Source organism: Colias philodice, chromosome 9 (assembly GCF_061535455.1).
Source record: "Colias philodice isolate Cphi_HAF_F1 chromosome 9, ilColPhil1 Martin Lab GWU primary, whole genome shotgun sequence".
Lineage (NCBI taxonomy): Eukaryota > Metazoa > Arthropoda > Insecta > Lepidoptera > Pieridae > Colias > Colias philodice.
In genome coordinates, this window is record NC_143094.1 from 6,989,595 (window position 1) to 7,014,906 (window position 25,312).

A 25,312-nucleotide genomic window follows, 5' to 3' on the forward strand; every position below is an offset into this window, starting at 1 on the left:
CTCTAGCGTCATCAAAATTTAATTTAAAATTACAGGTCTCATACAAACTCCCATCCCCTAGTTTAAGGGGTTGGGGGGATGAAAGTTACAAGTTTTATAATTTTTTTGTTGTTTGTGTGCTAATACTAGCTTACATACAAAATTTCAGCTTTCTAGGGCATTAGGAAATACCTTAAGAATTTTGATGATCATCAGTGAGTCAGTGACGAAATTAGCGTTTTTTAGATATAAATAAAATCTGAAGTATAAAAGCTAATGTAATTAAAACTTAATCCATCAGTCCTATGTTCAATAAGTCCGCTATTGACAATATATCCCGAAAATTTTGTTGATCTAGCATAATCCAAACCCAAGTTATGAGGGTTCAAAAAAACGTCGAAGCGCTTCGAGAAAAGGTAGGTAGTGCCCGTGCGCGTAGTCGCTTGGCTCGTCTTGGCGGGGGCACTACCGTGCCCCCAGATTAATATTAACTAAGTGAAAACAAAAAAATCAGCTGGTTCAGTAATCATTTATGATGACCTCGTTATCGATATGTCATGGCCATGTCGTAGATTTGCTCATTTCATGAAATGGCCAATTTAGTTTGGCCAGATCGTTAAATCGTCAACGTTTCACGATTTGGTCATCCACATTTGGCCAGATCGACGATCTGGCAAAATGTGGACTCCGGGAGTGCCGGCAGAAGTGAAAACTTGATTATTAACGTTCAGCATGTTTGATATTTTGGAATGGTATCCGTCTTACGCATGGAATATAAAGGCTAAAAAAAAAGACGGGTTGCACTCCGGAAGTGCCGGCAGAAGTGAAAACTTGATTATTAACGTTCAGCATGTTTGATATTTTGGAATGGTATCCGTCTTACGCATGGAATATAAGGGCTAAAAAAAATCCGTCTTACGCTTTTTCGATCAGGCCACGTGACCTGACGCGAGTTTAAGATTTTATACCCAACGCCGCTAAAGAAGTTTTCACTTCAAAAATCCGTCTTACGCTTTTTCGATCAGACCACGTGTCCTGACGTGAGTTTAATATTTTATACCCAACGCCGCTAAAGAAGTTTTCACTTCAAAAATTACGTTAGTAAAAAATATTTGAGAACCATCAAATCAAAACATTTGATACTCGTTACCTCTGTAAGCTACCACAATCGAGAGTTTCGTACAGGAAATTATTGGGCGTCTCATCAAAATAAAGCTACTCACGGAAAATTAGCTTGATAGTAATCAAGTGCAAAAATGGGCGATGGATCCTGAACTATCACTGGTAGAGCTCCACATACATTCAGATATTAAAAAGTACACTAGAGACTACTGTGAACCGAAACTTATATGCTTTAGAAAATAAGTTGTGTCTTATGGCTCTAGGATCTTACTCTAATATTTTTTAACGGAAAAAACAGAGGACTAAAGGTGTAAATAAATTAGTCTGGTTAAAGGTCTAGTTATACATGTAAAAAAAGAGGTTTCACTTTATATTATCGGGTAGGTGTTATTCATGTAATCACATAGTAAGTAGGACTGCACAAATAAAACAACACTTATTATTATTATTTTATTAATTAATTGCTTACAAGCTACATTCGATAATTATTTTACACAAAATCATGGTGATTTCGAATATTTATATAATGAATATCACAACGTTCAAAGAAGGCGACGTTAATAGAAATAAAACAGTAAATAAAATATAAAAGTTAATAAAGTAGGGCGCGGCGAGCGCGAGCGAGGGGAGCGCTCGCGGCGCCCTGCCCGGCGGTCCTCCGGCGGCGCGGAAACCGAATAGAGAAGAGCCGACACCGCCCGGCGCCGGCGGAGGAGCGGGGCGAGACTAGCTACGGCGGCCGGCCCGCGGCACAGGGTGGCAGTGGACGGGGGGCGCGGGCCGGCCAGCGGGCGCCCTAGCGCTGGAACAGCGGGTTGGGGAAGTCGGGCGGGTGCGGCAGCGGCGCGGGCGGCGGGCGCGCGCGGCGCCACGCCACCAGCCAGCACGCCACGGCCGCCGCCACCGCCACCAGCGCCAGCAGCGCCGTCAGCGCCAGTGCCACGGCCAGCCCGGCGGCCGACACGCACACGTCGGCGGCGCCGCCACCGGCCGTGCCGGCGTCGCGCTGCCGAGCCGCGCGGGACGGGTCGCGCCGCTCCAGGGTTAGTATTTGATTAGATTCCACCGTCACCTCCTCGCGGAGACGACCCGACAGCGAGTCGTCCTCGATAACTTCTCGCTTTCTGCGTTTGCCGAAAGCGTCGTAGCCGCGGCAATTAACCTGTGTAAAAATATTCATTCATAATCGTTTGCATGGGCATGACTCATAAAGCTAATAGATCATTACTCAAACTATAGTTATAGATCTAAGAGCAGTTGCTTTAATGCTCTAATTTATAGATTTATTACTGCCAGGTCTCTTTATTGATTAAAGTTATTTTTCTATAGAGTTAAATGAGACATATTTCGATAACAATGTTTGGAAATTCTTTCTAAGTCAAAAATTTCGCAAATTCATAAGAACGTTTAATAATTATTTTTTTGCTATTTAAAAATACAATTATATGCTTCATCTTTTTTCAAACTTCACCACTTACCGGTTGACATTTTCCAAAGCAGACACGTATGTTGCACTGGAATCGTATATTATCGCTACTGGGGAACTTGAACGCGTTGAAGGAGGCCCGCAATGCGGTGCCGTCCTCACTGCGCTCCCACTCGCCGAAGATGGCGGCGTCCGTCGCGCACCCGTCCGCGTCCGTCACCGTGTACTCGTTCTCTATGTTCGTGGATACTTCGCTTGTTTTCGCTATGCAACTACGCGCAAAGCCTCCGTATATGTCTAAAAAAAGGGTTTTTGATGAGTTTCATAGTAGTTGAGAACATAGATTCAATATTATAGTCTAAAATAAATCTATGGGAGTCAAAATGTCAAACTTGCAGATTTATTAAGTTCTTAATCAATCTATAATAAAGGTGAATTCGATATTTTAGATTACAAAGTAATCAGTCTTATTTTATTTTCATATAGACTATCCAACTTTTATCCAGGTAACCCATCTAAAAATCATTGCATTTCCGGTAGACGTTGGCTACAGACAAACAATTCATCAATAAAAATCACAACCAAAACCACCCAAACACCACATCACAAAACTTACTCGACGGCTGTACATCCACTTGTAGCACCAGATTCTCCCCAATCTCAGCCGAGCTGACCTCATCCCCAGTTCTAGACACGATCCGCATGGAGCACGTGGGCGGAGGGCCGGTGTTAGCGATCGTGCCCGTAGTGGTCAACATCGACACGTTGAAAGCGAGCGTCACGTTCTGTTCGCCCGTCTGGTATATGCACTTTATGTGGAACGCCTTAGCGTTTGATGTTACTAGTTTAGGATGTTTCTGCATTACTAGCACGAAGCTTGCAAGGCCCTGTAAAAATAATAAGGTTATTTTGGGAAAACCATAGACAAAAGAAAAACGTCCAAGTGATTTTTTTTCCAAGTAACTTCTTTAATGATAATCGAAATAAAAAATCTTATAAGTACGTCAGGATCATGTCAAGTTATATTAAGTTGGTGAAAATTATTTAAGATGCAAAAATTATCGTAATAACTCTATATTAATAAAAACCGTCTAACTTACGTTAACATGAACCAGTCCACAGTCACCGAAGTGAACTGTAAAGTCAATAGGGCTTTCTTGGCTTTCCGTTGTGTGCACTACAAGACGACACCGTTCGTCTTTACTGTATCCTTTCACATAAAGCACTCCATTGAAGTCTTTAATTTTAAGGCTGACTCTCACACCATCGGCTAAGCAATGGACCTATAAAGTGAAATAAAATTAAATATTTATAACGAGCTTTAATAAGAGAAATTATTTTATATATTACTATTGTATATTATATTGTTCTTGTGATAATAAAAAAAACAATTACCTGCATATCCGGTAATGGGAAGTCTGTTCGATAAGTTATGTTCGGTGTAGTCGTGGCATTACATTGGACTTTAGCATTGCCGATATATCCGGTTATACATGTGCAGCGTGAACGATGTCCGACTGCTTCACAAGTAGCGTATAAGCCACAAGGTTCGGCTTCGCAAGCATTCACGCATTTACCATTGATACATCTAGAGTCGTCGTTACAATGATCGTCTGACCGGCATCCGATCGGCACACATTGGTCACCTCTGGCCGTAAAGCCACGTTCCGAGTCGCACACGCATCTACCTCGTGCGTCTACTATTTTGCCCTCCAAGTTGGTACAGGGCTCGCATTCGCCGTATTCATTTACACCTTGACCATCGACGCATTTTGTGACAGGAGCTGGAAAAAAATCTTTATAAATTTCTGCGTACTAATTTGAATAAAAAAAGGTATAAAATAGCATCGAATGTTTTACGTGTGAAATTATTTTTGAAAATTACTTACGTTTGTATGGTGTGCATTCCAATAGAGCATTTCCTTTGTATCCTTGTTCACATTCACAAATCATAGTTCTTACTGGATTTGTATCTGCTACTTCGCATTTCGCGTTTATACCACACGGTTTTATTTCTAAACAAGGATTGACACACTTTCCGTCCAAACAAGCGGTTCCAGGAGGACACTCCACGTCAGAGGAGCATCGTTCTTCAGTTTTGTTGCAGCCACCTGCAGTGCTCTGGTAGCCTGGCGGACATACACAGTAGACTTCGTGCAAGTGCACGCGACATTCCGCAGGTTCTTTGCATGATGTAATAGTGCAAGGTTCGACGCACTTGTTGTTAATACAAGATTTCTCAGGTGGACACTCACTGTTTGCGCGGCAACTGATCGGTGAGCAAGCTATATTGGGATTGCCAGATGTTCCGAATTGGCAGCGACAAAGTGCGCGATGTTCTTCTCCATAACATTCTGCTGATTCTCCACATAGATTCGGTTCCGCTGCACAAGCTGGCACGCAACGGTTGTTTATACAAGTCTCATCATCGGCGCATTGACTGTCCGCACGACAAGTTACGGAGAAACAGCCCGTGTGTGGATCACCAAGGAAGCCAGGTCGGCAAGCGCAAACAGGTTTATGATCTCTTATTTGACAATCTGTGTTGGGACCGCAGTCACAAGGGTTCTTGCAGACGGAAGTTATGCAAGCATGGTTTGAGGTACAATCGTTATCAGCTTCACAAGCGACATCGGATATCGTAGTGGCGGGTCGGCACACGCCGCCACCGCCGCTGATGTATCCCGGTGGACAAGAGCATAGCATAGTGCGTACGGGTAGAGTCGCTAATACTTCACAATGAGCTGGTGTAGCACATGGTCGCAATTCGGTACATGGATTTACGCATCTAGCGGACAAACACGCTAGTTTAGATGGACAATCTGCGTCGACGATGCATTCTCCTGTTATTTCAGGTCTACATTCCACGTACGGGCTACCACTAAAACCATTTTCGCATTTACAGACTGGTAAGTGATTGCGCACTAAACAAACAGCATGTCGACCACAGTTGTTGTCAGACAAACATGGATTAACACATTTGTGTCCTCTGCAGAGTTTGTCCCGTGGACAATCGCCATTCGAGCGACATTCAATGGGGATACAGTTTGAATACGCATCTCCTTCGAATCCAACGCGACATCTACAGAGTGGATGGTTTCTTTCTACATAGCACTCAGCATTAAATCCACATGTGTTGTTCAATAAGCAAGGACTGACACAATTGCCGTTAACGCAGGCTTCATCTGATGGACATTCTGAGTTTGTGCGACATCCTACAATACGACAGGCGCTGTAAGGATTACCATCATAACCTTCTCTACAAGAGCATACGGGTCTATGGTTTCGTATGAAGCATTCAGCATTATCGCCGCAATTACATGGGTTTCTGCAGATTCGGTTAACGCAAGATTCTTGATCGCTACATTCACTATCTGAAGCACAGCTCAAAGGTGGTAATTGAACTGCGTCGCACGTTCCACTTTCATTAGGAACATATCCTTCAGGACATTTACATATTAGCGTGCGGAATGGAATACTATCAGATACTGAGCAGCGAGAGTTTCCTTTGCATGGCTTCAGTTCGTAGCAAGCGTCACGACATTCGTCCTTAAGACAGGCGTGGCCACTGGGACAATCCGCATCCACACGACATTCGGGTTGACCAACAACTTGTACTCTTTCACATTGCACAAGAGGATCTCCCAAAGGTAAGGTCGCAGGACACTTGCATGAAGCGGCATGATTTTTAGCAAAACATTCAGCGTTTGATGCGCAAGGGTTTCGTCCGGCGAGAGAGCAGGCATTTTGACAAACACCGTTTATACAAATACTGTCATCACTACAATCCGAGTTTGCTTCGCATTCTGAAGCTTGGCATTTTGAGAACGGATTTCCTTTTGTTCCGGCAGGACATCTACAGTTGGATCTATGGGAGCTTCCGTAACACTCAGCACTAATAGCGCATGGAGTTTCGACTAAGCATGGACTGATGCAGGCTCCGTTGTAACACATATCGCTATCGTTACACTCTCCATCTGAAGAACAGCCCACTAAAAGAAAAAAAAAATGTTAAAAACGTCACGAATAAATATGACGAATTTCAGGGTGAACTGGGAACAAACTAAATAAGTGTTTATATTACTAACCTTTAAAGCAATCGGTGTACGGATTACCGGAGAAACCGCGTTGACAGTAGCAAACTGGATGGTGTCGTACTACATTGCATTCAGCGTTCGTTCCACAGTTACATGGGTTCGCACAAGCTCCGTTGATGCAAGCTTGTGATAGAGGACAGTCCGAGTTTGCTTTGCAGCCGACTGGTATTATTGAATCTTGTGATGCTATAAAAATTAATTAACAAACGTTGTAATATTTTAAGTTGAAATAAATTTGAATCAAGCTGTTAGGTTTAAATAATTGCATACCTAACAATATTGTTTGAATTGTTTCGGTTTAAATATACTTAAAAAAATAAAATTACAAGGTATTTTTTTTATTATTTTCAAAATAATTCGAAAAGATTTCAGCTCATTATAGGCGATGATTGTAGTTTACTCGAATAACATCGATAGTTTTAAAATCAATTGTATTTGATTCATTTTTTACAAAAGAGGTGATTCCCAAATAAAATTGCAGTCATCAGTATAAAAATAAGCCATACACTATCAACTTACGCGGCAAGCAGCGTACTCTCGCGTCCCCAGTGTACCCCTTAGGGCAGGAGCACTTAGGCCTGGCGTCCACCACCCGGCACAGCGCGGCCGGCCCGCACGCCCCGGCGCACGGGTTCACGCACGTGCGCTCGACGCAAGCGCGGTCGGAGCCGCACTCCTCGTCGCTGTAGCACTCGTAGATCGTTGGTTGTCGCGGTTCTGTGGTAACGTAGCGAGTAATGTATTGTTCTATTTTGAATATTTTGTCAACACTATTATGAAAATTTAATGATGTGTTTGTTTGAAATGAATAGGTTTCAAAATTACAGGACAGATTTGAAAATATATTTAGCCAACAGCTTGCTGAGTTGAGAGCTGCATTATTCCCGGTATACTTTATTTCCTTTTTTTCATCTCGGGCCAACCCGAGTACAGAGAGTAATTTATCGTAGTAACTTTTCAAAGATATTCATGATTACAGTTATATTTATGACTCTTACCTGTATTACATTCAATTCTTGGATTTCCAGTATATCCGGCTGGGCACGTGCATCTCGCTACGTGGTCTACTGACTCGCATAGAGCGTTCTGTCCGCAAGGTGTAGATCTGCAGGCATCGACGCAACTTCCCCGTCGGCAAATTTGGCTGTTGGCACATTCCGAGTCAGACGCGCATTCCGCTTGTGGCGGCGCGCGACAACCAGAATCAGGCGCCGCACGACCACCGTCTGAACAGACGCACGCTATCGCTCTCAATGGCAGTATATCTATAGTTCTACACAGCAGACCAGCTTCACATGGGTTGTCTTGACAGAGATCAGTACAATGCGAATTCACGCAAGCGAATGGTGACGCGCAGTCAGCATCCACTGAACACTCTTCTACATTTTCTATTGTAACGCATCCGCGGAGGTATGGATCGCCAGATCGATCGGGCGGGCAGCTGCACACTGCTCTGTGGCCAATTGGTGTACAAATAGCCCCAGAAGCGCATGCGTTCTCTGAGCATACCGGTTGACAGACACGATTGAGTCGGTTGCATGCTTTAGTTTCGTCGCAATCCTCGTTGTATTGACAAGCGGCTGCGATACAGGCACGTCGGGGGTCACCCTGAGTTCCCGCTGGACAGCGACATGTCGCTACGTGGGCAATGACGTCACAAACAGCGTTGCGGCCACAGGTCGTTCCAAGAACGCAAGGATCTTGACAGTAGCCATTGACGCAGGACTTATCGAATGGACAATTATCATCTGCCGTACATTCAGCTGTAAAGAAGAAAAAATTATAACATATTGTAAAATAACTAATAAATCATTCAGTTTCAAATTATTAGCAAATGTTTAATCCTGACAGGTATTGTATAAGTAATGTGTATATTTCATGAAAAATTACAAGAAAAAAAACCCACTGCATTTCGTGATAAAAAGTTAATTTCTAACTGTTATAAGGGATAATTCAAAATATACACACTCTTCATCTCTATAATTTCTTCTTAAATCTCTATAATTTTTATTAAACAGTTAATAATAATGATTAATTTATAGCATTCAGTAAAAACAGATAATCTAAGAACAAAATCATATTATCAGAACAACTCACGTGTATAACACGATCTAGCGGGATCGCCAGCGGTACCAGGCGGGCAGCGGCACCGCGCACGGTGCGCGGACGCCTCACACAACGCACCGCTACCGCACGCGTTTGCGCACGCAGACACGCAGCGGCGGGACACGCACGCCTCCGCCGCACCGCACTCCACGTCCGACAGGCAGATGCTGCCAACGGCGGCTGTACGAAATGTTAGTTATTTTAATACTGCTTAATAATAATAAAAAATAAAGAAGTTAAACAAATGGAAAAACGAAGTATACAGTTTCATGTAGGAACAATGAAATAAACGGGCTTCTAGTTTTTTTTTAAGTACATACATTTATTTTAAAGGCAACAAAGAGGTTTCAAAAGGATGATATAATTAAAAGAGGATGGTAACATTTTTATTACGTCAGATAGTTTTAAATATAATTATAAGGTACGCGTCACGCACACACACTATAGAATTTCCATGTTATCAATTTATTATTCAATTTTTAACTACAATGTATAAAGCAAAAAAAACTTACTCGGTGTGCAAGCAACATTAGGATCTCCCTGTAGCGGGGGTACACACGAACACGAGGCTCTATGCGACACCGCACGGCACTCCGCACCCGCGCCGCACAGCTGCGCTTCACACGCTGGCGTACATTGACCTTGTAGACAACGCTCTTCGTCATTGCAGTGCGTGTCTTCGCTGCATTCACCCCCTTGTGAATAATTGGATGTGTGAGTTTGTTGATCGTAATGTATTTATACAGCTACCCGCAAACGTTTGAATAAATAGGTTGAATTTTACTTTGATCGAGGTTCTTTCTATATCCATGCTAATGCATTGATATATTATATAAGAAAGCTGTTATTGTGTCAACCCCAAAATACTCACCGTGTAGGTAATATAGTTACAGTTTGTACAAAAATTGTCTTATTGCTATTTTTTATTTAAAACGAGCTGTTAATGTGAAACCTTCAACATTCTGTGTGGTTTGAACAATCAAACGTTATCAATTTTTTTTATAAGTTTACATAAATGTGGTATTATTACAGATTACACGTTTGTAAAAAAACAAAACACGTCACTTGATAATTTGGATAATTGTTGCAGTGTATTATACAATTTTTTACACGGTGAAACACAATCGGTGACAATATTTACATGCCAGTTTCGTAGGACCGTTTGATTACCAATACTCACAATTATGTCGATTTCTATTCATTCCATTAAATTGAAGGTCAAATGTCAATACTGCAAAAAATAGATTAACAAAATTTGATGAACATTTTTTAATATCATTCTATACTTACTTGGGTTGCATTGCAAGGAAGCATCGCCGGTCAAGGGCTTGGGACACTCGCACACTAAGGTTCGGAACGGCAGAGTGTTCGCAACTCTACACGTAGCGCGAGTACCGCAAGATGTCGAGTCGCATGGGTTCTTACAATTTCCTTGCAAACATGCTAAGTTGGGACCACATTCAGCATCGCTTGAGCATTCTACTTCTTCCAGGACTACAACAAAATGGAAGTATGTAGTTTTGCAATGCTTATAAAAATTTAAACTTTGTAACATTTAATTTTTTTATTTTTTTTTGTGCATATTAGAATAGCTATCACTGATTATAAACAAATTATATTATTTTGATTTACTGTAGGAACTTACCAGGTTGACATTGTATTTTGGGGTTTCCGATTTGCCCACGCGGACACTCGCATGTCGCTTTGTGTCGAATCACTGAACACTGAGCTCCCGGCGCACAGCTGCCGGGGCACGGATCTTGGCAAGTATTGCCACGACAGGCCAACCACGATGGACAATGGTCGTCAATAGTACATTCTTCTTTACGGCACTCGACCCATGGATCTCCTCGCGAACCAGAGTTACACTCGCAGTTCGCAACGTGCCCGCGGGCTACGCATTGAGCGTCAGTACCGCAACGGATGCGGGAACACACTTTTACGCATGAACCGCTGTCGCAGCTTTCGTCGTATGGGCAGTCGTTATTGCTGTGACATTGTACTGTAAAGGAAATTATGAATTTAGTAATACAATCATCATTATGATTAAATTTATAAAAGATGAGTTGAATATTTACGTACCAGAATAGCATCCAGTGTAAGCATCTCCTTCGTATCCAGGTAGACAGGCACAAAGTGCTCTGTGTTGTTTGGCGATACAGCGTGCGTTCAAGCCACAGCTATTCTGAGCGCAAACTGGAAGGCATCTAGAGTCGATGCAAGCTGCATTGTCGGCGCACTGTTCGTCTCTTGTACACTCTGGACTTGGAGTAGGCGTATATGTTGGTGTAGATATTTTAACACGTTCACATCGAACCAGCGCATAACCTGTGTAGCCGGCAGGGCACGAACATATAGCTGAGTGCCTCACACCCGTACATATAGCATTTTCACCACAAGAATCGATGCACGGGTCGGAACATTTTCGATTTATACATGAACGATCGCCAGGGCAGTCGTCGTTGACTATACACTCTGGGTATGAACAGAAGCCGTCTCGACAGGTTCCATGCGGGCCACACGGGTTCGGGTCACAAGGATCGTAAACGGTTGGCGATGTTGTGGGTACCTCTGTAAGATTAAAAATAAACATTTTAATATTATTCACATTTTATTTGCTTATTGACAATAAATGCACTTATTTTGATAATTATTAATACTTATTGATGAATTATTAAAAAAGAAAACTTCTTTTTAATTAAAATAGAAAAATTACCTCTTGCAACACAGTTGCTGAAGGGATCGCCAGTGGTTGATGGTGGGCAAGAGCAAATAGGTGCATGATCGAAGACACGACACATAGCGCCATTGCCACAAATTCCTTGACATGGGTCTATACATTTATTGCGGACACAAGCGCGATCTCGTGGACATTCAGAGCTGACGACACATTCGGGGCGACAACCAGATGACGAGGCGTCTCCACTAGTGCCACTTGGACAGGAACAAACAGCGTTGTTGTTCACAACTGAGCACAAGGCTCCGGGGCCGCACGGCGATGGTGTACAAGGCGGCGCTATAACAATAATAACTCATATTATTGAGTGAAATACTTAGATAAGATTAATCGAAATAAAGTGGCCTTTTTGCTTTAATGTTATCACTATTATATGTATAGAGCTTGTAATTTACCTGTTATGACTATGTCACATTTTTCGAACGCATTTCCTCTCGTTCCTGGCGGGCAAGAGCACAACGGCACATGGTTGACGGTTTCACAGTCGGCTCCCACGCCGCAAGTGCCCTCACACGGGTCGCGGCATTTGGAGCGAATGCAGGCTCGCGTCGGAGAGCAGTCCGAGTCGGCGAGACACTCCGGCCGACAGCCAGTGTATGGGTCGCCTCTTAATCCTGGCTCACATTCACAGGACGCTCCACTTCCTCGAGCGCGACAAATCGCTCCCGGACCACATGGAGAAGGATTGCAAGGATCGTTTGGTAGTTTTTCTGTAACATTTAAAAATGAGTTATAGCGCGACTCCGTAATAACTCGACAAAGTTTTGAAGGGCAAAGCGGTACGGAAGCTTTTTCGATAGTTTTTTTTGACGAGTTTGCGATCGATTACGTTTCACTAGAAAAACCCATGCCTAAGTTTTTAAAGTGAAAACGTATCCGAATCGCGCTCTCGTCTCGACTACAACTTTTAGCAATAATATTTCACGCGTCGTTGTAAGATTAAGCAATCTTCCAACTCAGTCTATCTTACGAATATTCTCGACGAGTCGACACTCTATAAGGGGGTTTCCGATGGTGTTGGGAGGACACTGGCAACGCGGTTCGTGTGCAGCCGGAGTGCAGAGGGCGTTGAAGCCGCAAGCGCCGGGGCAAGGGTCGATGCACCGCTTGTTGACGCACGTGAAGCGCCACTCGCAGTCCGACGAGCTGAGACACTCGGGGCGGCAGAACGGTGGATTGCCCAAATAGTTGTCTCGGCAGCGGCACGATCCACCAATACAGTCTGCATTGGGGCCGCATTCAGTACAAGCTGATGGTATTTTCGGTTCGGACTGGATTGCTGTGGATAAATGATTTGTATTGCTTAGTGTGTATTGACATTATTATGACTATATAAAATTAAGAATACAAAAAAATAAGTTTATAAATATTTTGTAAGTTAACATTTTCTAAGAGAACATAAATGATTTGCCTGAATTCTATTAGTCTATTTTACCTGGTAAGCAGCGAATGAACGGATCGCCCGTATATTGTACGGGACAACTGCAAATTGGTGAATGTGCCATTGTGTGACAAATAGCATGCGTGCCGCAGCTGCCAGGGCATGGATCTTGGCACTTGTTGTTGCGACATGCCAGGTTGGCGGGACAATCAGAATTGTGCCGACATTCGGGACGGCAAGCTGGCGGCTCATCATAGGTCGGTGGCCGGCAAGAGCAATGCGCGACAGTACCGTCAGCGCGGCATATACTATCTGGACCACACGGATTTGGCATGCATGGATCGCTTACCGCTGGAGCTAATGAAAAAAAATACATTCAGAAAAAAATATATTTAATAACCAAAATATTTTATAGATTTTAAAGGTAGAAGGAAAGAAAAACATTTTCAAGTACTATCAAAAAATATCAAAGAAAAGACGGAAAATAAAGAAAACAAAACATAAAACAGAATAATTGTACGGTGGAGTACAAACTCCTAAACTGATACAAATCAGCTGTCAAGTCCTCATTTGCACTCATGCTTGAATATGATACATCGCTAGTTTTCTGGGTTTCTTAATTAGCTTTTTAAAATTATAAAACCTTACCTATAACGCGACGGCATGCAATAAATGGATCGCCTTGAAGTGGCACAGGACATTCACAAATTGCAATATGGTTATATACGTTACAAACGGCATCAAATCCACAAGCGTTTATGCAAGGGTCGATGCACTTGTAATTAATACATGCTTGATTTTTAAGGCATTCATTATCACTAGTACATTCTGGTCTACATTCCACGTAAGGGTTGCCGTGATAGCCTTGAATACAAGAACATGTTCCGTTCGAGCAAATAGCGTTTATTCCACATGGCGATCTTGCACAAGGATCAGATGTCAGAGACGGGGTATCTGAAATAATAAACATGCATTATTTTTTTTTACATGGCAGAGCAAAGAATAATATTAAAACGAAATTATTGGAATCAAAATCACTTCCAAAATAGTTCATCTAATAGTTACAATTCTTTTACCTTTGATTATTACATAGCAGCCGACAAATGGATCTCCACGGTATCCTTCAATACACGTACAGATAGCGAGATGGTTAATCGCCCTACATTGTGCATTACTTCCACATGATCCTAAGCAAGGGTCAACACATTTTTCACGAACACATGCTTTATTATTGGGACAATCTTCATTAATTGTACATTCTGGCGCACAACGAGGCGGAGTACCGATGTATCCTTCTTTGCAATTACAAATTGCAGATCCGCCAGAATCCCTGCAGTAAGCATTTGGTCCACAGGGATTGGGACTACAAGGATTTCCAACAGTATCAATTTGAGGTCTTTCTTTAACGCAGCGTACAAATGGATCTCCTCCATAACCAGGCAAGCAAGTGCAGTATGGGCTATGGCGATGTATTTGACATTGTGCATTTTCTCCACAGGTGTTCACACATGGATCGACGCATTTTTGTTTAATGCATGCTTTATTGAGTTCACATTCTGAACTCATGACACATTCTGGTCTACAGTTTGGTGGATATCCCGTGTAGTCAGGTAAACATGAACATATTGCTTGATTATTTCGTGCCAAACAAGTACTATGAGGGCCGCATGGCGATGGTGAACAAGGATCAGATGGTTTTTCTGTAATAACAAAGATTTCGTTATTATATACAATTATTTCATTGTAAGAGATTTAATAATACACTGTAAATAGGTGTAAACTTACCCTCTTTAAGGATACAATTGTCATAAGGATTTCCAATGTATCCGAATATGCATGAACATTTAGGTGAATGATTTACAGTTTGGCAGATTGCATTGATACCACAAAAGCCAAGGCAAGGATCACGGCATTTATTATTTATGCAACTAAGACTTTGAGGACAGTCAGAATTAAGCAGACACTCTGGTCGGCATCCTTCATACGGGTTGCCATAGAAATCACTTATGCAGGCACAACTTGCTGAATTATCACGTTCTTGGCAAACAGCATTTGGACCACACGGATTTGGCGTACAAGGTTTCGTTTTTTCTACAGGGTTTAGAACTGCAACTAAAAACAAATGTAAATTCTTATTTGTTGTTACTTATAAATTTTTGATTAGCAATGCCACAAACGATCAAGAAAAGACAATTAAATAAAACAAATATTTTAACAAGGATTAATTGATTTTAAAAGTACCTGAAATAATCACGCATTCGTTGAAAGGATCCCCTCGGTATCCCTGTTGACATGAACACTGAGGCGAGTGACTGACCACACGGCACTCAGCATTGCGACCGCAGGCACCCACACATGGATCCACACATTTTTTATTTATGCACGACTTATCGAAATTACACTCGCTATTTGATACACACTCTGGACGGCAATAAGGCGGTTGTCCAATGTATTCATTCAAACAAGCACACTGTGACCGTCCGTTTGATTCTTTGCATACTGAGTTAGGACCGCAAGGTGAAGGTTCACATGGGCTCCTTTCTATACTGGGTTCATCTGTAAACGATTTTTAAAAGTTGTGAATATTCTTCAAACACAAATACCCTAGAAGTTATTTAAGTATCGGTAAACACTTACTTTGTACTTGTAAACATTGAATAAACGGATCACCAGTCAATCCATTACGGCAGTAACAAATCGGTTTGTGATTGTGTATTTTACATTCTGCGTTAATACCACAAGAACCGAGACATGGATTGACGCATTTCTGGTTGGAACAAGATAATAATGCTGAGCAGTCTGAATCGATCACGCATTCAGGACGGCACGATGGTGGAGCTCCGACATATCCCAGAAGACAAGAACATACCGCCTGGTTTTGTATATTTCTACATACACTGTTTGGTCCACATGGTGAAGGTATGCATGGGTCAATATTTTCTTGGACAACTAAAAAAGAAAAAAAAAAAACATTATAAATCAAACGTACTTGTCATTTTTGTTACTACATGTTATCAAAAGCAAGTTATCATTTGAAACTAACCTGCAAGAGGAGAACAAGAGACAAAAGCATTGCCTGATGTACTGCGCGGGCAAGAACACATCGGAATGTGGTTGTAAACTTCACAGGTTGCGCCTCTACCACAAAGATTGGTACATGGATTGACACATTTAGTGTTAACACAGACTAAACTAGAAGCACAGTCGGAGTTGTGTGTACATTCTGGGCGACAACTCATGTAAGGATTTCCGAAGTAATTATTTAAACAAGAACACCTTCCGTCATTGCATTGCGCATTAGCTCCACATGGATTAGGATTACAGTTATCATATTTCTCTGGTATAGGTTCTGTAATAAATATAAACATTATAGTAATTATTTTAGTATTTGTACATTTAAGATAATAAATCAAAGTGCAGAAAATTATACATACCAATAGCTTCTTGAATGTAACAACTTTCAAATGGATTTCCAGTGTACCCTTCTGAACAACTGCAAATAGCCGCATGTTGATGAACGTGGCATACGGTCTGTAGTCCACATGATCCAACGCAAGGGTCTTTACATTTTTGGTTGATACAAGCCTTGTTGCTTGGACAATCTGAATTAATAGTACACTCAGGCCTGCAGTTTGGTGGTGTTCCTATATAATTAGACATGCAGGAACACACTGGTGCTTTGTTTATGGTTTGACACAATGAGTTCGGTCCACAAGGCGATGGTACACATGGGTTAGAATCCACTACTTGTATTTCTATAAAAAAAATAATATCAATTATTGGTACGTATATAAATTAGCTAACGCAAGAATATTAAATACGAGCTGTTTATTTTACTTAGTACAAGTTTTAATGTGAATTGTATAGAACTTACTTGGAAGAAGCGCGCATCTTATGAATGGATCTCCTTCATATCCTTGTCGACATGAGCAAATGGGAGCATGGTTTACCACTCTGCACTCGGCGTTTTGACCACATACATTAATACATGGGTCTACACATTTTTGTTGAACGCAACTTTTAGTCGACGGGCATTCAGAGCTTACTGTACATTCTGGTCGACAGTTAGGCGGTACACCGAAATATTCTGGTAAGCAGGAACAAGACGCAAGGCCATTGTTACTTTTACATACAGTGTTACTTCCACAAGGATTTGGCACACATGGGTCGCGAGACGTAGTTTCTAAAATAACATATAAAGAAATGAGATAAATCTGACTTTTATGAAAAATATTGATAACAGAACTTATTTGAAACAAAATTAGAAACCTACCTTCTTCTTTAATTATAATGTGGCAGTAGGAATATGGATTTCCTGTATAACCAGGAGAACATGAGCATGACGGTAAGTGGTTTACAACTTGACAAATTGCCGTTGAACCGCAGACACCTGGACAGGGATCTTGACATTTATTCTTTAGACATGCCTTATTGTATGGACAATCACTGTTAACTACACATTCAGGGCGACATCCTTCATAAGGATTTCCGAAATATCCTTCATGACAACTACAAGCAGCAACTCCAGAAGTTGATACTCTACAGTAGCTGTTTGCTCCACAAGGTGATGGGTTGCAAGGATCTGTTGGCTCCAATTTCTGTGGTATTTGATAGCATGATAAGAAAGGATCACCACTGTAACCCTCTTCACATGTGCACATTGCTGTGTGAAGCCGCACCGTGCATTTTGTATTTGTTCCACAAGAACCCACGCACGGGTCTTTACATTTGTAATTTATGCAGGCTTTATCTGCTGAGCATTCATCACTTGATGTGCATTCACGGCGGCAGTTAGGCGGTGTTCCTTCGAAAGTGGGTTGACAGGAACAAATATGTGAATCACCAGTATTTGTCACTGAGCAAGCACTGTTTGGTCCACATGGTGAAGGAACGCATGGATTTTTAATTGGCTCCTCTAATTTTTGAACTAAAATAAACAAAAACAAACAATTAATACTTTAGAATAATAAATGCTTTTCAAAATTGAAAGATGCGCTAATAAAATAGAGTTTTTACCAAAACAATGTGTAAACGGCGAGCCTGTATATCTTGGCGGGCAAGAACATACAGGATTGTGATTGATAACTTTACAATCCGCATTGGGGGCACATGATCCTGGACATGGATCTTGACACTTCATATTTATACAAGCTAAAGATAGTGGACAATCAGTGCTTTGTATACATTCTGGTCTACAATTAGGCGGGTTTCCCACATAACCTTGTATGCATGCACATATTGCTTGTCCACTAGAATCTCTGCAAATACTGTTAGGGCCACAAGGAGAAGCTTCACATGGTCTACTCGACGGTTCTGAAAATGAATTTATTTGATAAACAGTTTTTCATTAAAGAATTACTAAAAATTAAATATATTATATTATATTGTATGAGAATATTTTTTATAAATACGTACTGTCAATTTTCAAGCACTGTGTAAAGGCATCACCAGTCATACCAGTTGGGCAACTACATACTGCAACGTGATTGTAAACATTGCACTCAGCGCCCAGTCCGCACATATTAATGCATGGATTCACACATTTAGAACGTAGACAAGTTTTGTCGAGGGGGCAGTCGGTACTGAGCACGCACTCTGGTCGACAACCGAAATAGGGATCTCCTGTATATTCTGGCAGACATGTGCACTCTCCGTTGTTGCAAAGGGCGTTTGGACCACATGGCGAAGGATTGCAGGGGTCTTGTTTTTGTGGTTGTTCTAAAAAATATAAACTGAATTTTAGTTTGAAAACTAAATGGTGAATGGCTTCTTACATTGTTATTTTTTTTTCTTTTTATGATAACTAAAATAACATTGGATACAAAAATACGCTAAAAATTATCAAAATAAATAAATTGGGTACCCCAAACTTTACCTTCAATTTTAATTATGCACGATGTGAAAGGATCTCCTCTGTAACCTTGCGGGCATAAACAAACTGGTACGTGATTAACAACATTACAGATTGCGTTGAAGCCACATGAGCCCTGACAAGGATCTTGACACTTCATATTCAAACAAGCTCTATCGCTGCTACAATCTGTGTTAACTATACATTCTGGTCTGCAATTTGGTGGGCTTCCAAGGAATCCAGTTTTACAAGAACAGGATGGTATACCTCCCACGTCGCGGCATTCAGAATTTAATCCACAAGGAGAAGGTAGACAAGGATCTGTCGGTGCACTTAAAACTGGTTCAATATCAAGTACAATACAAACTGAGAAAGGATCTCCCGTGTATCCGTTTTTACACGAACATATTGGATTGTGATTTATAACCCGACAATCTGAATTAATTCCACATCCGCGGGGACACGGTGATACACATTTTTGGTTTTCGCACACTTTATCAAGTGGGCATTCCGAATTACTTAAACATTCAGGTCTACATGTAGGCGGTGAGCTTTGATAGCCCGGTTGACATGAACAAACAGCAACATTATCCCGAGCGTTACATAAGCTATTCGGTCCACAAGGTGATGGGTTACATGGATCCACTATTTCAGCTGCAAAAAGAAATTTTATTATTAGTTTAACAGTACTTTCTTAAAAATATGTTAAACTAATGTCGATAATATAACTTACTGTGAGATTTATATGAGCATATTTTATACGGATCTCCAAAATGTTGCTCGGGGCAGACACAGCTTGGTATGTGGTTAGTAACATAGCATTGAGCATTAATTCCACAAGTTCCAGGACATGGGTCAATACACTTATTTTGTTGACAGGCCTGATTCGACGGACAGTCTGAATTAATTAAGCATTCAGGTTTACAGGAAACATATGGATCACCGAAATAGCCCGGAAGGCAAACGCAAGATCCAACGTTATCTTGTTCTCTACATTCAGTGTTGCTTCCACAAGGAGAAGGCACACACGGCGTCGGTCGTTCTATAATAGTTGGTTCTGATTGTAAAGTGCATTGAAGGAAGGGATCGCCAATATAGCCATTTTGACACAAGCATATCGGCGTATGACTGACAACTCTACAATCGGCGTTTATACCACAAGCACCCGCGCATGGGTTGTGACATTTTCTATTAATGCACGCCATGTCAGAGGAACATTCAGTATTGCTTGTACATTCTGGGCGACATGCAGGTGGTGAACCAATAAACTCAGGCAAACATTTACAGTCAGCTTGATCTCCAACCTCGACACATTGTGAATTAGGCCCACATGGCGATGGCAGACATGGGTTTACTCGAATAGGTGGTGAAGATTCTGTAATGATAACGTATATTAAAACACGGGTGCATAACATAAAATATGAAAGACTAATTATTTTAAAAATCTCTTTAATAAATTATAGAATTTTGAAATTGAGATAATTAACTATGTCAATTATTAAAACAATTTTGTACTGTAAGATATAAAAAAAAATAAACACAGTTGTATTTATTAAGATAAGAAACTTACGAATCGGTTGGCAAGCAGAGAATGGATCTCCTGAATATCCACGCAGACAAGTACACACTGGATTATGATTAATGACCATGCAATTTGTGTGCTGGCCACAGGCGCCTGGGCATGGATCGATACATTTCTGGTTGGAGCAGGCCTGATTTAATGGACAATCGGAGCTGAGTATACATTCAGGACGGCAGTTCGGTGGTGAACCTATATAGCCTCGTACACATACACATACAGCATGACCATTTATCTCTCTGCATTGACTGTATGGGCCACATGGCGATGGATTGCACAAATCGGTAGGTGTGTAAACTTCTGCAAATAAATCAGTAAAATAAATACCTATAACCTATGCTAAATAACAACATTACGAAAACTTTGTGAATTATTTGTGCGTGAATTACCTCTGATTATGGAGCAATAATTGAAAGGATCACCGCTGGTGCCGCGTGGACAAGAACAGGCCGGTATATGATTGATTACATCGCAAGTTGCGTTCATTCCACATGTATTTGCACAAGGATCCATACATTTGTTGTTTATACAAGCCTTATTGCGAGGACAATCAGAATTCAGAATACATTCTGGTTTGCATCCAACATAGGGATCTCCATAATATTCAGGAAGACAAGAGCACTCTCCGTTATTGCATACCGCATTAGCCCCGCAGGGAGATGATGAACAAGGATCACTTGTAACGGGTTCTAAAAAAAGAATATTTAGTAATTTTTGCGTCATACTTAATGTAAAATTTACTTTATTATTGAAATGCTTCATAATAAGAAAAATATATACATTACCTTCCAATTTAAAATCGCATCGAGTGAACGGATCGCCTGTATATCCAGGAATGCACGCACAGATAGGTAAGTGATTATTGACATTACATTCCGCATTAAGCCCACAGGCTCCAGGACATGGGTCTCTACATTTGTTATTTATACAAGCATTATCAGCATTACATTCTGAGCTTAATGTGCATTCCGGTCGACACCTAGGAGGAGTTCCAATATAATTTGCAAGACAAGTACATCTAACGTTGCCATTATGTTCTTGACATTGTGCATTCGGTCCACATGGTGATGGTATACAAGGGTTTCTTTGGGCTTCAAGTTGTGGAACCGACAAAGGAACTAAAAACAAAAAAAAAATACATTAATATACAAAGCAACAAATAAAAATTATTCCAAGTTCGAGTCAGTTAAGATATTTCTTAATGATTTGTGGTTTGTTATGTAATATACCTGGCATACAATATGAGAAAGGATCTCCAGTATATTGTTCCTGGCACGAGCATATTGGGTTATGATTTATAACTCTACAATTAGAGTTCCTGCCACATTGTCCTTGGCACGGATCAACACATTTACGATTAATACATGCTTTGTCACTTGGACATTCGCTGTTTATTGTACATTCTGGACGACAGGAAGGAGGAGCACCGACGTAGTTTTCTAAGCAAGTACAAATTGCCTGTGAATTTATTTCTCGACACAGACTGTTAGGTCCGCATGGTGATGGTGTACAAGGTGTTACCTTGACATCTGAAAGTTAGCAAAATATGAGAAGTCAGATATTTTAAATAAAAAGTAAAATAAGTATAATAAAATAGCTACATTTTACATACCTTCGATTTTCTCTTTACAGAATGTGTATGGATCACCAGAAAATCCAAGTGGACAATAGCAAGAAGGTATATGATTCACAACTTGACAAATACCATTCGGTGCACAGGTGCCAGGGCAAGGGTCTCTGCATTTATTTTGAATGCAAGCTAATGTTGGATTGCAATCGCTGTTCAATACACATTCGGGGCGACATGCTTCATAGGGATTGCCGATATATGACTCTAAACATTTACAAGAACCTGCACCGTTTCTTTCATTGCACTGAGCATTCAGTCCACACGGGGAAGGTTCACAGGGTGAATTGTATTCTATTATGGAATCTCTTATAGGATTACAGGACACAAATGGATCTCCTGTTTGTCCATAAGGACAAGTGCAGATTAAACCATGACTTATTACGACGCAATCAGCATTGTAACCACAGCTGCCTGGGCAAGGATCCTTGCATTTTTGATTTATACAAACTAGATTTGTAGAGCATTCTGAGTTACTTATGCATTCAGGATGACAATTTGGTGGCGCTCCTTCATAATCTGGCATACATGTACATGAAGGTGCCTCGCCTATAACCTTGCAAATTGAATGAGGCCCACACGGTGAAGGTGTACAAGGATCTACAGGTGGTAATGGTTCCGAAACTAAAACATAAAAATTAAATATTATTAAATTATGCAGTAACATACTTACTTAATTCAATCGATTGAAAGTAAAAAAAAAGTACTTACCGGTAGGTGCACAGTGTGAAAATGGATCGCCTGTATATTGCGGTGGACATGAACATATAGGATTGTGATTTATTACTTCACATCTAGCTTCATAACCGCAACTTCCGATGCAAGGATTTATACATTTATAGTTGTTACAGGCCTGATTGGAGGGGCATTCGGCACTTATTGTACATTCTGGACGACAAGAAGGTGGACTTCCAATATAGGTTGGCAAACAAGAGCATATAGCTTGATTATTTATAGCTCGACACTGACTATTAGGTCCACATGGATTCGGATTGCACGGTTTGACTTCAGAAACTACAAAAAAAAAAATTGTCAATATTAATGATAAATAAATTTTTATTTTATGGCTTATGCCAATCACGCACGGAACATCTGAAAAGTACTTACTTTCAGTTTTATGACATTCGACAAATGCATTACCAGATGTTCCAATAGGACATGTACAAATGGGAATGTGATTGTAAACGTTGCATTCAGCACTTGGCGCACACATATCAGGACAAGGATTTATGCATTTGTTTCTAGAACATACTTTATCTGTTGAACATTCCATACTTGTGATACATTCAGGTTTACAACCGGAGTAAGGATCGCCAAAATATTCGTCAATACAAATGCAAATGCCATTTGAACATTGAGCATTGAATCCACAAGGACTCGGGTAACAGGGATCTGGTTGTTGTTCTTCTAAAAATTGAGAAAAAATATAAATTTATAAATTTTAGAGATAAATGTATTATGTAGTTTCGAATAATCAATCACTACGTTACCTACCTTTTATTGGTTCTATAACATAGCAGCGGGTGAATGGATCACCAGTTAAACCTTGTTGACATGTACATGCGGGGAAATGGTTGAATACTGTACATTGAGCATTTATTCCGCAACTACCAGGGCAGGGATCAATGCATTTCATATTGATGCATGCTTTGTTAGATGGACAATCCTGGTTAATTGCACATTCTGGTCTACAATTCGGTGGTGCTCCCTGGAAATCTGGCATACAACTGCATACTGGCATACCATTATTATTACGACAAATAGAATTTTCGCCACATGGATTGGGTAGACACGGGTCTCTTTGTGGAGTATCCTGTACGGGTACTAGAATAAAATAAAATAAAAAATAATTAAAACCTAAAAGCGTGATTATAAAGCAAAATTACTATTTTATGTATAATTTATTCAAAAACTTACTTTGTAAATAGCATCGTGTAAATGGATCACCAGTGTACTGAGATTTGCAAGAGCATATTGGACTGTGAGCTATAACTCTACACTCAGCGTTAAATCCGCAATGACCAGGACATGGATTGGTACATTTTAGATTTATACATGCTTTATCTACAGGACATTCAGAACTAATAGTACATTCAGGGCGGCAACCTGGAGGTGATCCAGTATATTGAGGCATGCAAGAGCATACGCTTTGGTCGTTTACCGCACGACAAATACTATTTGGTCCACAAGGATTTGGAACACATGGCGTCACCGGTTCCATTTCTTTTTCTGAAAAAAAAAATGCATATGCGTTTTAATTCATTACCAATTTTATTAACCTAAATAAACACGTTAATTTAAAATGCATCTTTGCGTACCTTTTATAATGACGCACTGCTGATACGAATCACCTGTATATCCAGAAGGACAGTAACACGATGGAAGATGGTTTACAACAGTGCAGATCGCATTTGGTGCACACGTACCAGGGCAGGGGTCTTGACATTTATTACGAATGCAACTTTTATCTGGTGTACAATCCGAATTTATTGTACATTCCGGTCGACATCCTTCGTAAGGATTTCCGATGTAATTAGGTAAGCAAGAACAAGAACCGGCCGAATTATATTCCTTACAAATAGCATTAGATCCACAAGGTGATGGCATACAAGGTGAAGATTGTTCTTGTATTTGTTCTCTTTGGATGTTGCAATTTATAAATGGGTCACCAACATATCCTAATCTACAGAAACACATAGGTGAATGGCTGATTGTTTTGCATTCTGCATTAGAACCACATGCACCTAAGCAAGGATCTACACATTTTTGATTTATACATGCTTTGTCACTTGGACATTCACTGTTGCTGCTACATTCTGGTTTACAATAAGGTGGTGAGCCAAAGAAGTCCGGTAAGCAAGCACACGATGGAGCTCCAGCTACTTCCTTACAAATGGCATTAGGTCCACAGGGCGACGGCGTACACGGTGAAACATCTAGTAACTGTGGCCCTAAAAGTAAACATACATTAAGCATATTATATTTGTTGATTATTCGTCGGAATAAATATTAATTACTTAACGCTATAATTATAATATTTTACTTACTATAGGGAATACACCGTACAAATGGATCTCCAGTGTGTTTTGGAGGGCAAGAACAGATAGGATTATGCTTTACAACTTGACATATTGCTTCAGCTCCACAAGATCCTTTGCATGGGTCAATGCATTTTTGATTACTGCACGCTTTATTAAGAGGGCAGTCTGAACTGACTACACATTCCGGTCGACATAGTGGAGGACTGCCAATATAGCCAATAATACACGTACAAACTGCTTGTCCATTAATTTCTCGGCACTGACTATTTGGTCCACAAGGAGATGGAAGGCAAGGGTTGGTTACGACTGGAACTAAATAAATTTTTGTCATTAATAACAATTACGTCTGCGTTAATATTATTATCC

General features: G+C 40.7%; 1 protein-coding gene across 1 annotated transcript in view; it reads right to left on the minus strand.

Moving 5' to 3' along the window:
* Nucleotides 1–1,537: 1,537 nt before the first annotated feature.
* dpy (fibrillin-like protein dumpy) overlaps nucleotides 1,538–25,312 on the minus strand; it is a 99,041-nt gene continuing 75,266 nt past the window's right edge. The window contains exons 94-135 of the mRNA XM_089698681.1: nucleotides 24,953–25,258; nucleotides 24,224–24,856; nucleotides 23,823–24,134; nucleotides 23,400–23,729; nucleotides 23,013–23,312; nucleotides 22,617–22,919; nucleotides 21,891–22,529; nucleotides 21,508–21,807; nucleotides 21,064–21,396; nucleotides 20,668–20,967; nucleotides 20,270–20,578; nucleotides 19,433–20,074; nucleotides 18,724–19,353; nucleotides 18,264–18,566; nucleotides 17,865–18,161; nucleotides 17,122–17,775; nucleotides 16,723–17,031; nucleotides 16,283–16,603; nucleotides 15,892–16,197; nucleotides 15,486–15,797; nucleotides 15,090–15,404; nucleotides 14,634–14,960; nucleotides 13,925–14,548; nucleotides 13,497–13,802; nucleotides 12,903–13,205; nucleotides 12,438–12,746; nucleotides 11,863–12,177; nucleotides 11,447–11,746; nucleotides 10,813–11,301; nucleotides 10,376–10,732; nucleotides 10,021–10,224; nucleotides 9,243–9,425; nucleotides 8,722–8,910; nucleotides 7,623–8,387; nucleotides 7,144–7,341; nucleotides 6,616–6,810; nucleotides 4,417–6,519; nucleotides 3,923–4,311; nucleotides 3,628–3,810; nucleotides 3,144–3,414; nucleotides 2,580–2,824; nucleotides 1,538–2,263 (exon numbers count right to left, since the gene is read on the minus strand). Coding sequence (XP_089554807.1) covers nucleotides 1,898–2,263; nucleotides 2,580–2,824; nucleotides 3,144–3,414; nucleotides 3,628–3,810; nucleotides 3,923–4,311; nucleotides 4,417–6,519; nucleotides 6,616–6,810; nucleotides 7,144–7,341; nucleotides 7,623–8,387; nucleotides 8,722–8,910; nucleotides 9,243–9,425; nucleotides 10,021–10,224; nucleotides 10,376–10,732; nucleotides 10,813–11,301; nucleotides 11,447–11,746; nucleotides 11,863–12,177; nucleotides 12,438–12,746; nucleotides 12,903–13,205; nucleotides 13,497–13,802; nucleotides 13,925–14,548; nucleotides 14,634–14,960; nucleotides 15,090–15,404; nucleotides 15,486–15,797; nucleotides 15,892–16,197; nucleotides 16,283–16,603; nucleotides 16,723–17,031; nucleotides 17,122–17,775; nucleotides 17,865–18,161; nucleotides 18,264–18,566; nucleotides 18,724–19,353; nucleotides 19,433–20,074; nucleotides 20,270–20,578; nucleotides 20,668–20,967; nucleotides 21,064–21,396; nucleotides 21,508–21,807; nucleotides 21,891–22,529; nucleotides 22,617–22,919; nucleotides 23,013–23,312; nucleotides 23,400–23,729; nucleotides 23,823–24,134; nucleotides 24,224–24,856; nucleotides 24,953–25,258 — 16,775 coding nt within the window. The 3' untranslated portion in view covers nucleotides 1,538–1,897. The remainder of the gene's footprint in view (nucleotides 2,264–2,579; nucleotides 2,825–3,143; nucleotides 3,415–3,627; nucleotides 3,811–3,922; nucleotides 4,312–4,416; nucleotides 6,520–6,615; nucleotides 6,811–7,143; nucleotides 7,342–7,622; nucleotides 8,388–8,721; nucleotides 8,911–9,242; nucleotides 9,426–10,020; nucleotides 10,225–10,375; nucleotides 10,733–10,812; nucleotides 11,302–11,446; nucleotides 11,747–11,862; nucleotides 12,178–12,437; nucleotides 12,747–12,902; nucleotides 13,206–13,496; nucleotides 13,803–13,924; nucleotides 14,549–14,633; nucleotides 14,961–15,089; nucleotides 15,405–15,485; nucleotides 15,798–15,891; nucleotides 16,198–16,282; nucleotides 16,604–16,722; nucleotides 17,032–17,121; nucleotides 17,776–17,864; nucleotides 18,162–18,263; nucleotides 18,567–18,723; nucleotides 19,354–19,432; nucleotides 20,075–20,269; nucleotides 20,579–20,667; nucleotides 20,968–21,063; nucleotides 21,397–21,507; nucleotides 21,808–21,890; nucleotides 22,530–22,616; nucleotides 22,920–23,012; nucleotides 23,313–23,399; nucleotides 23,730–23,822; nucleotides 24,135–24,223; nucleotides 24,857–24,952; nucleotides 25,259–25,312) is intronic.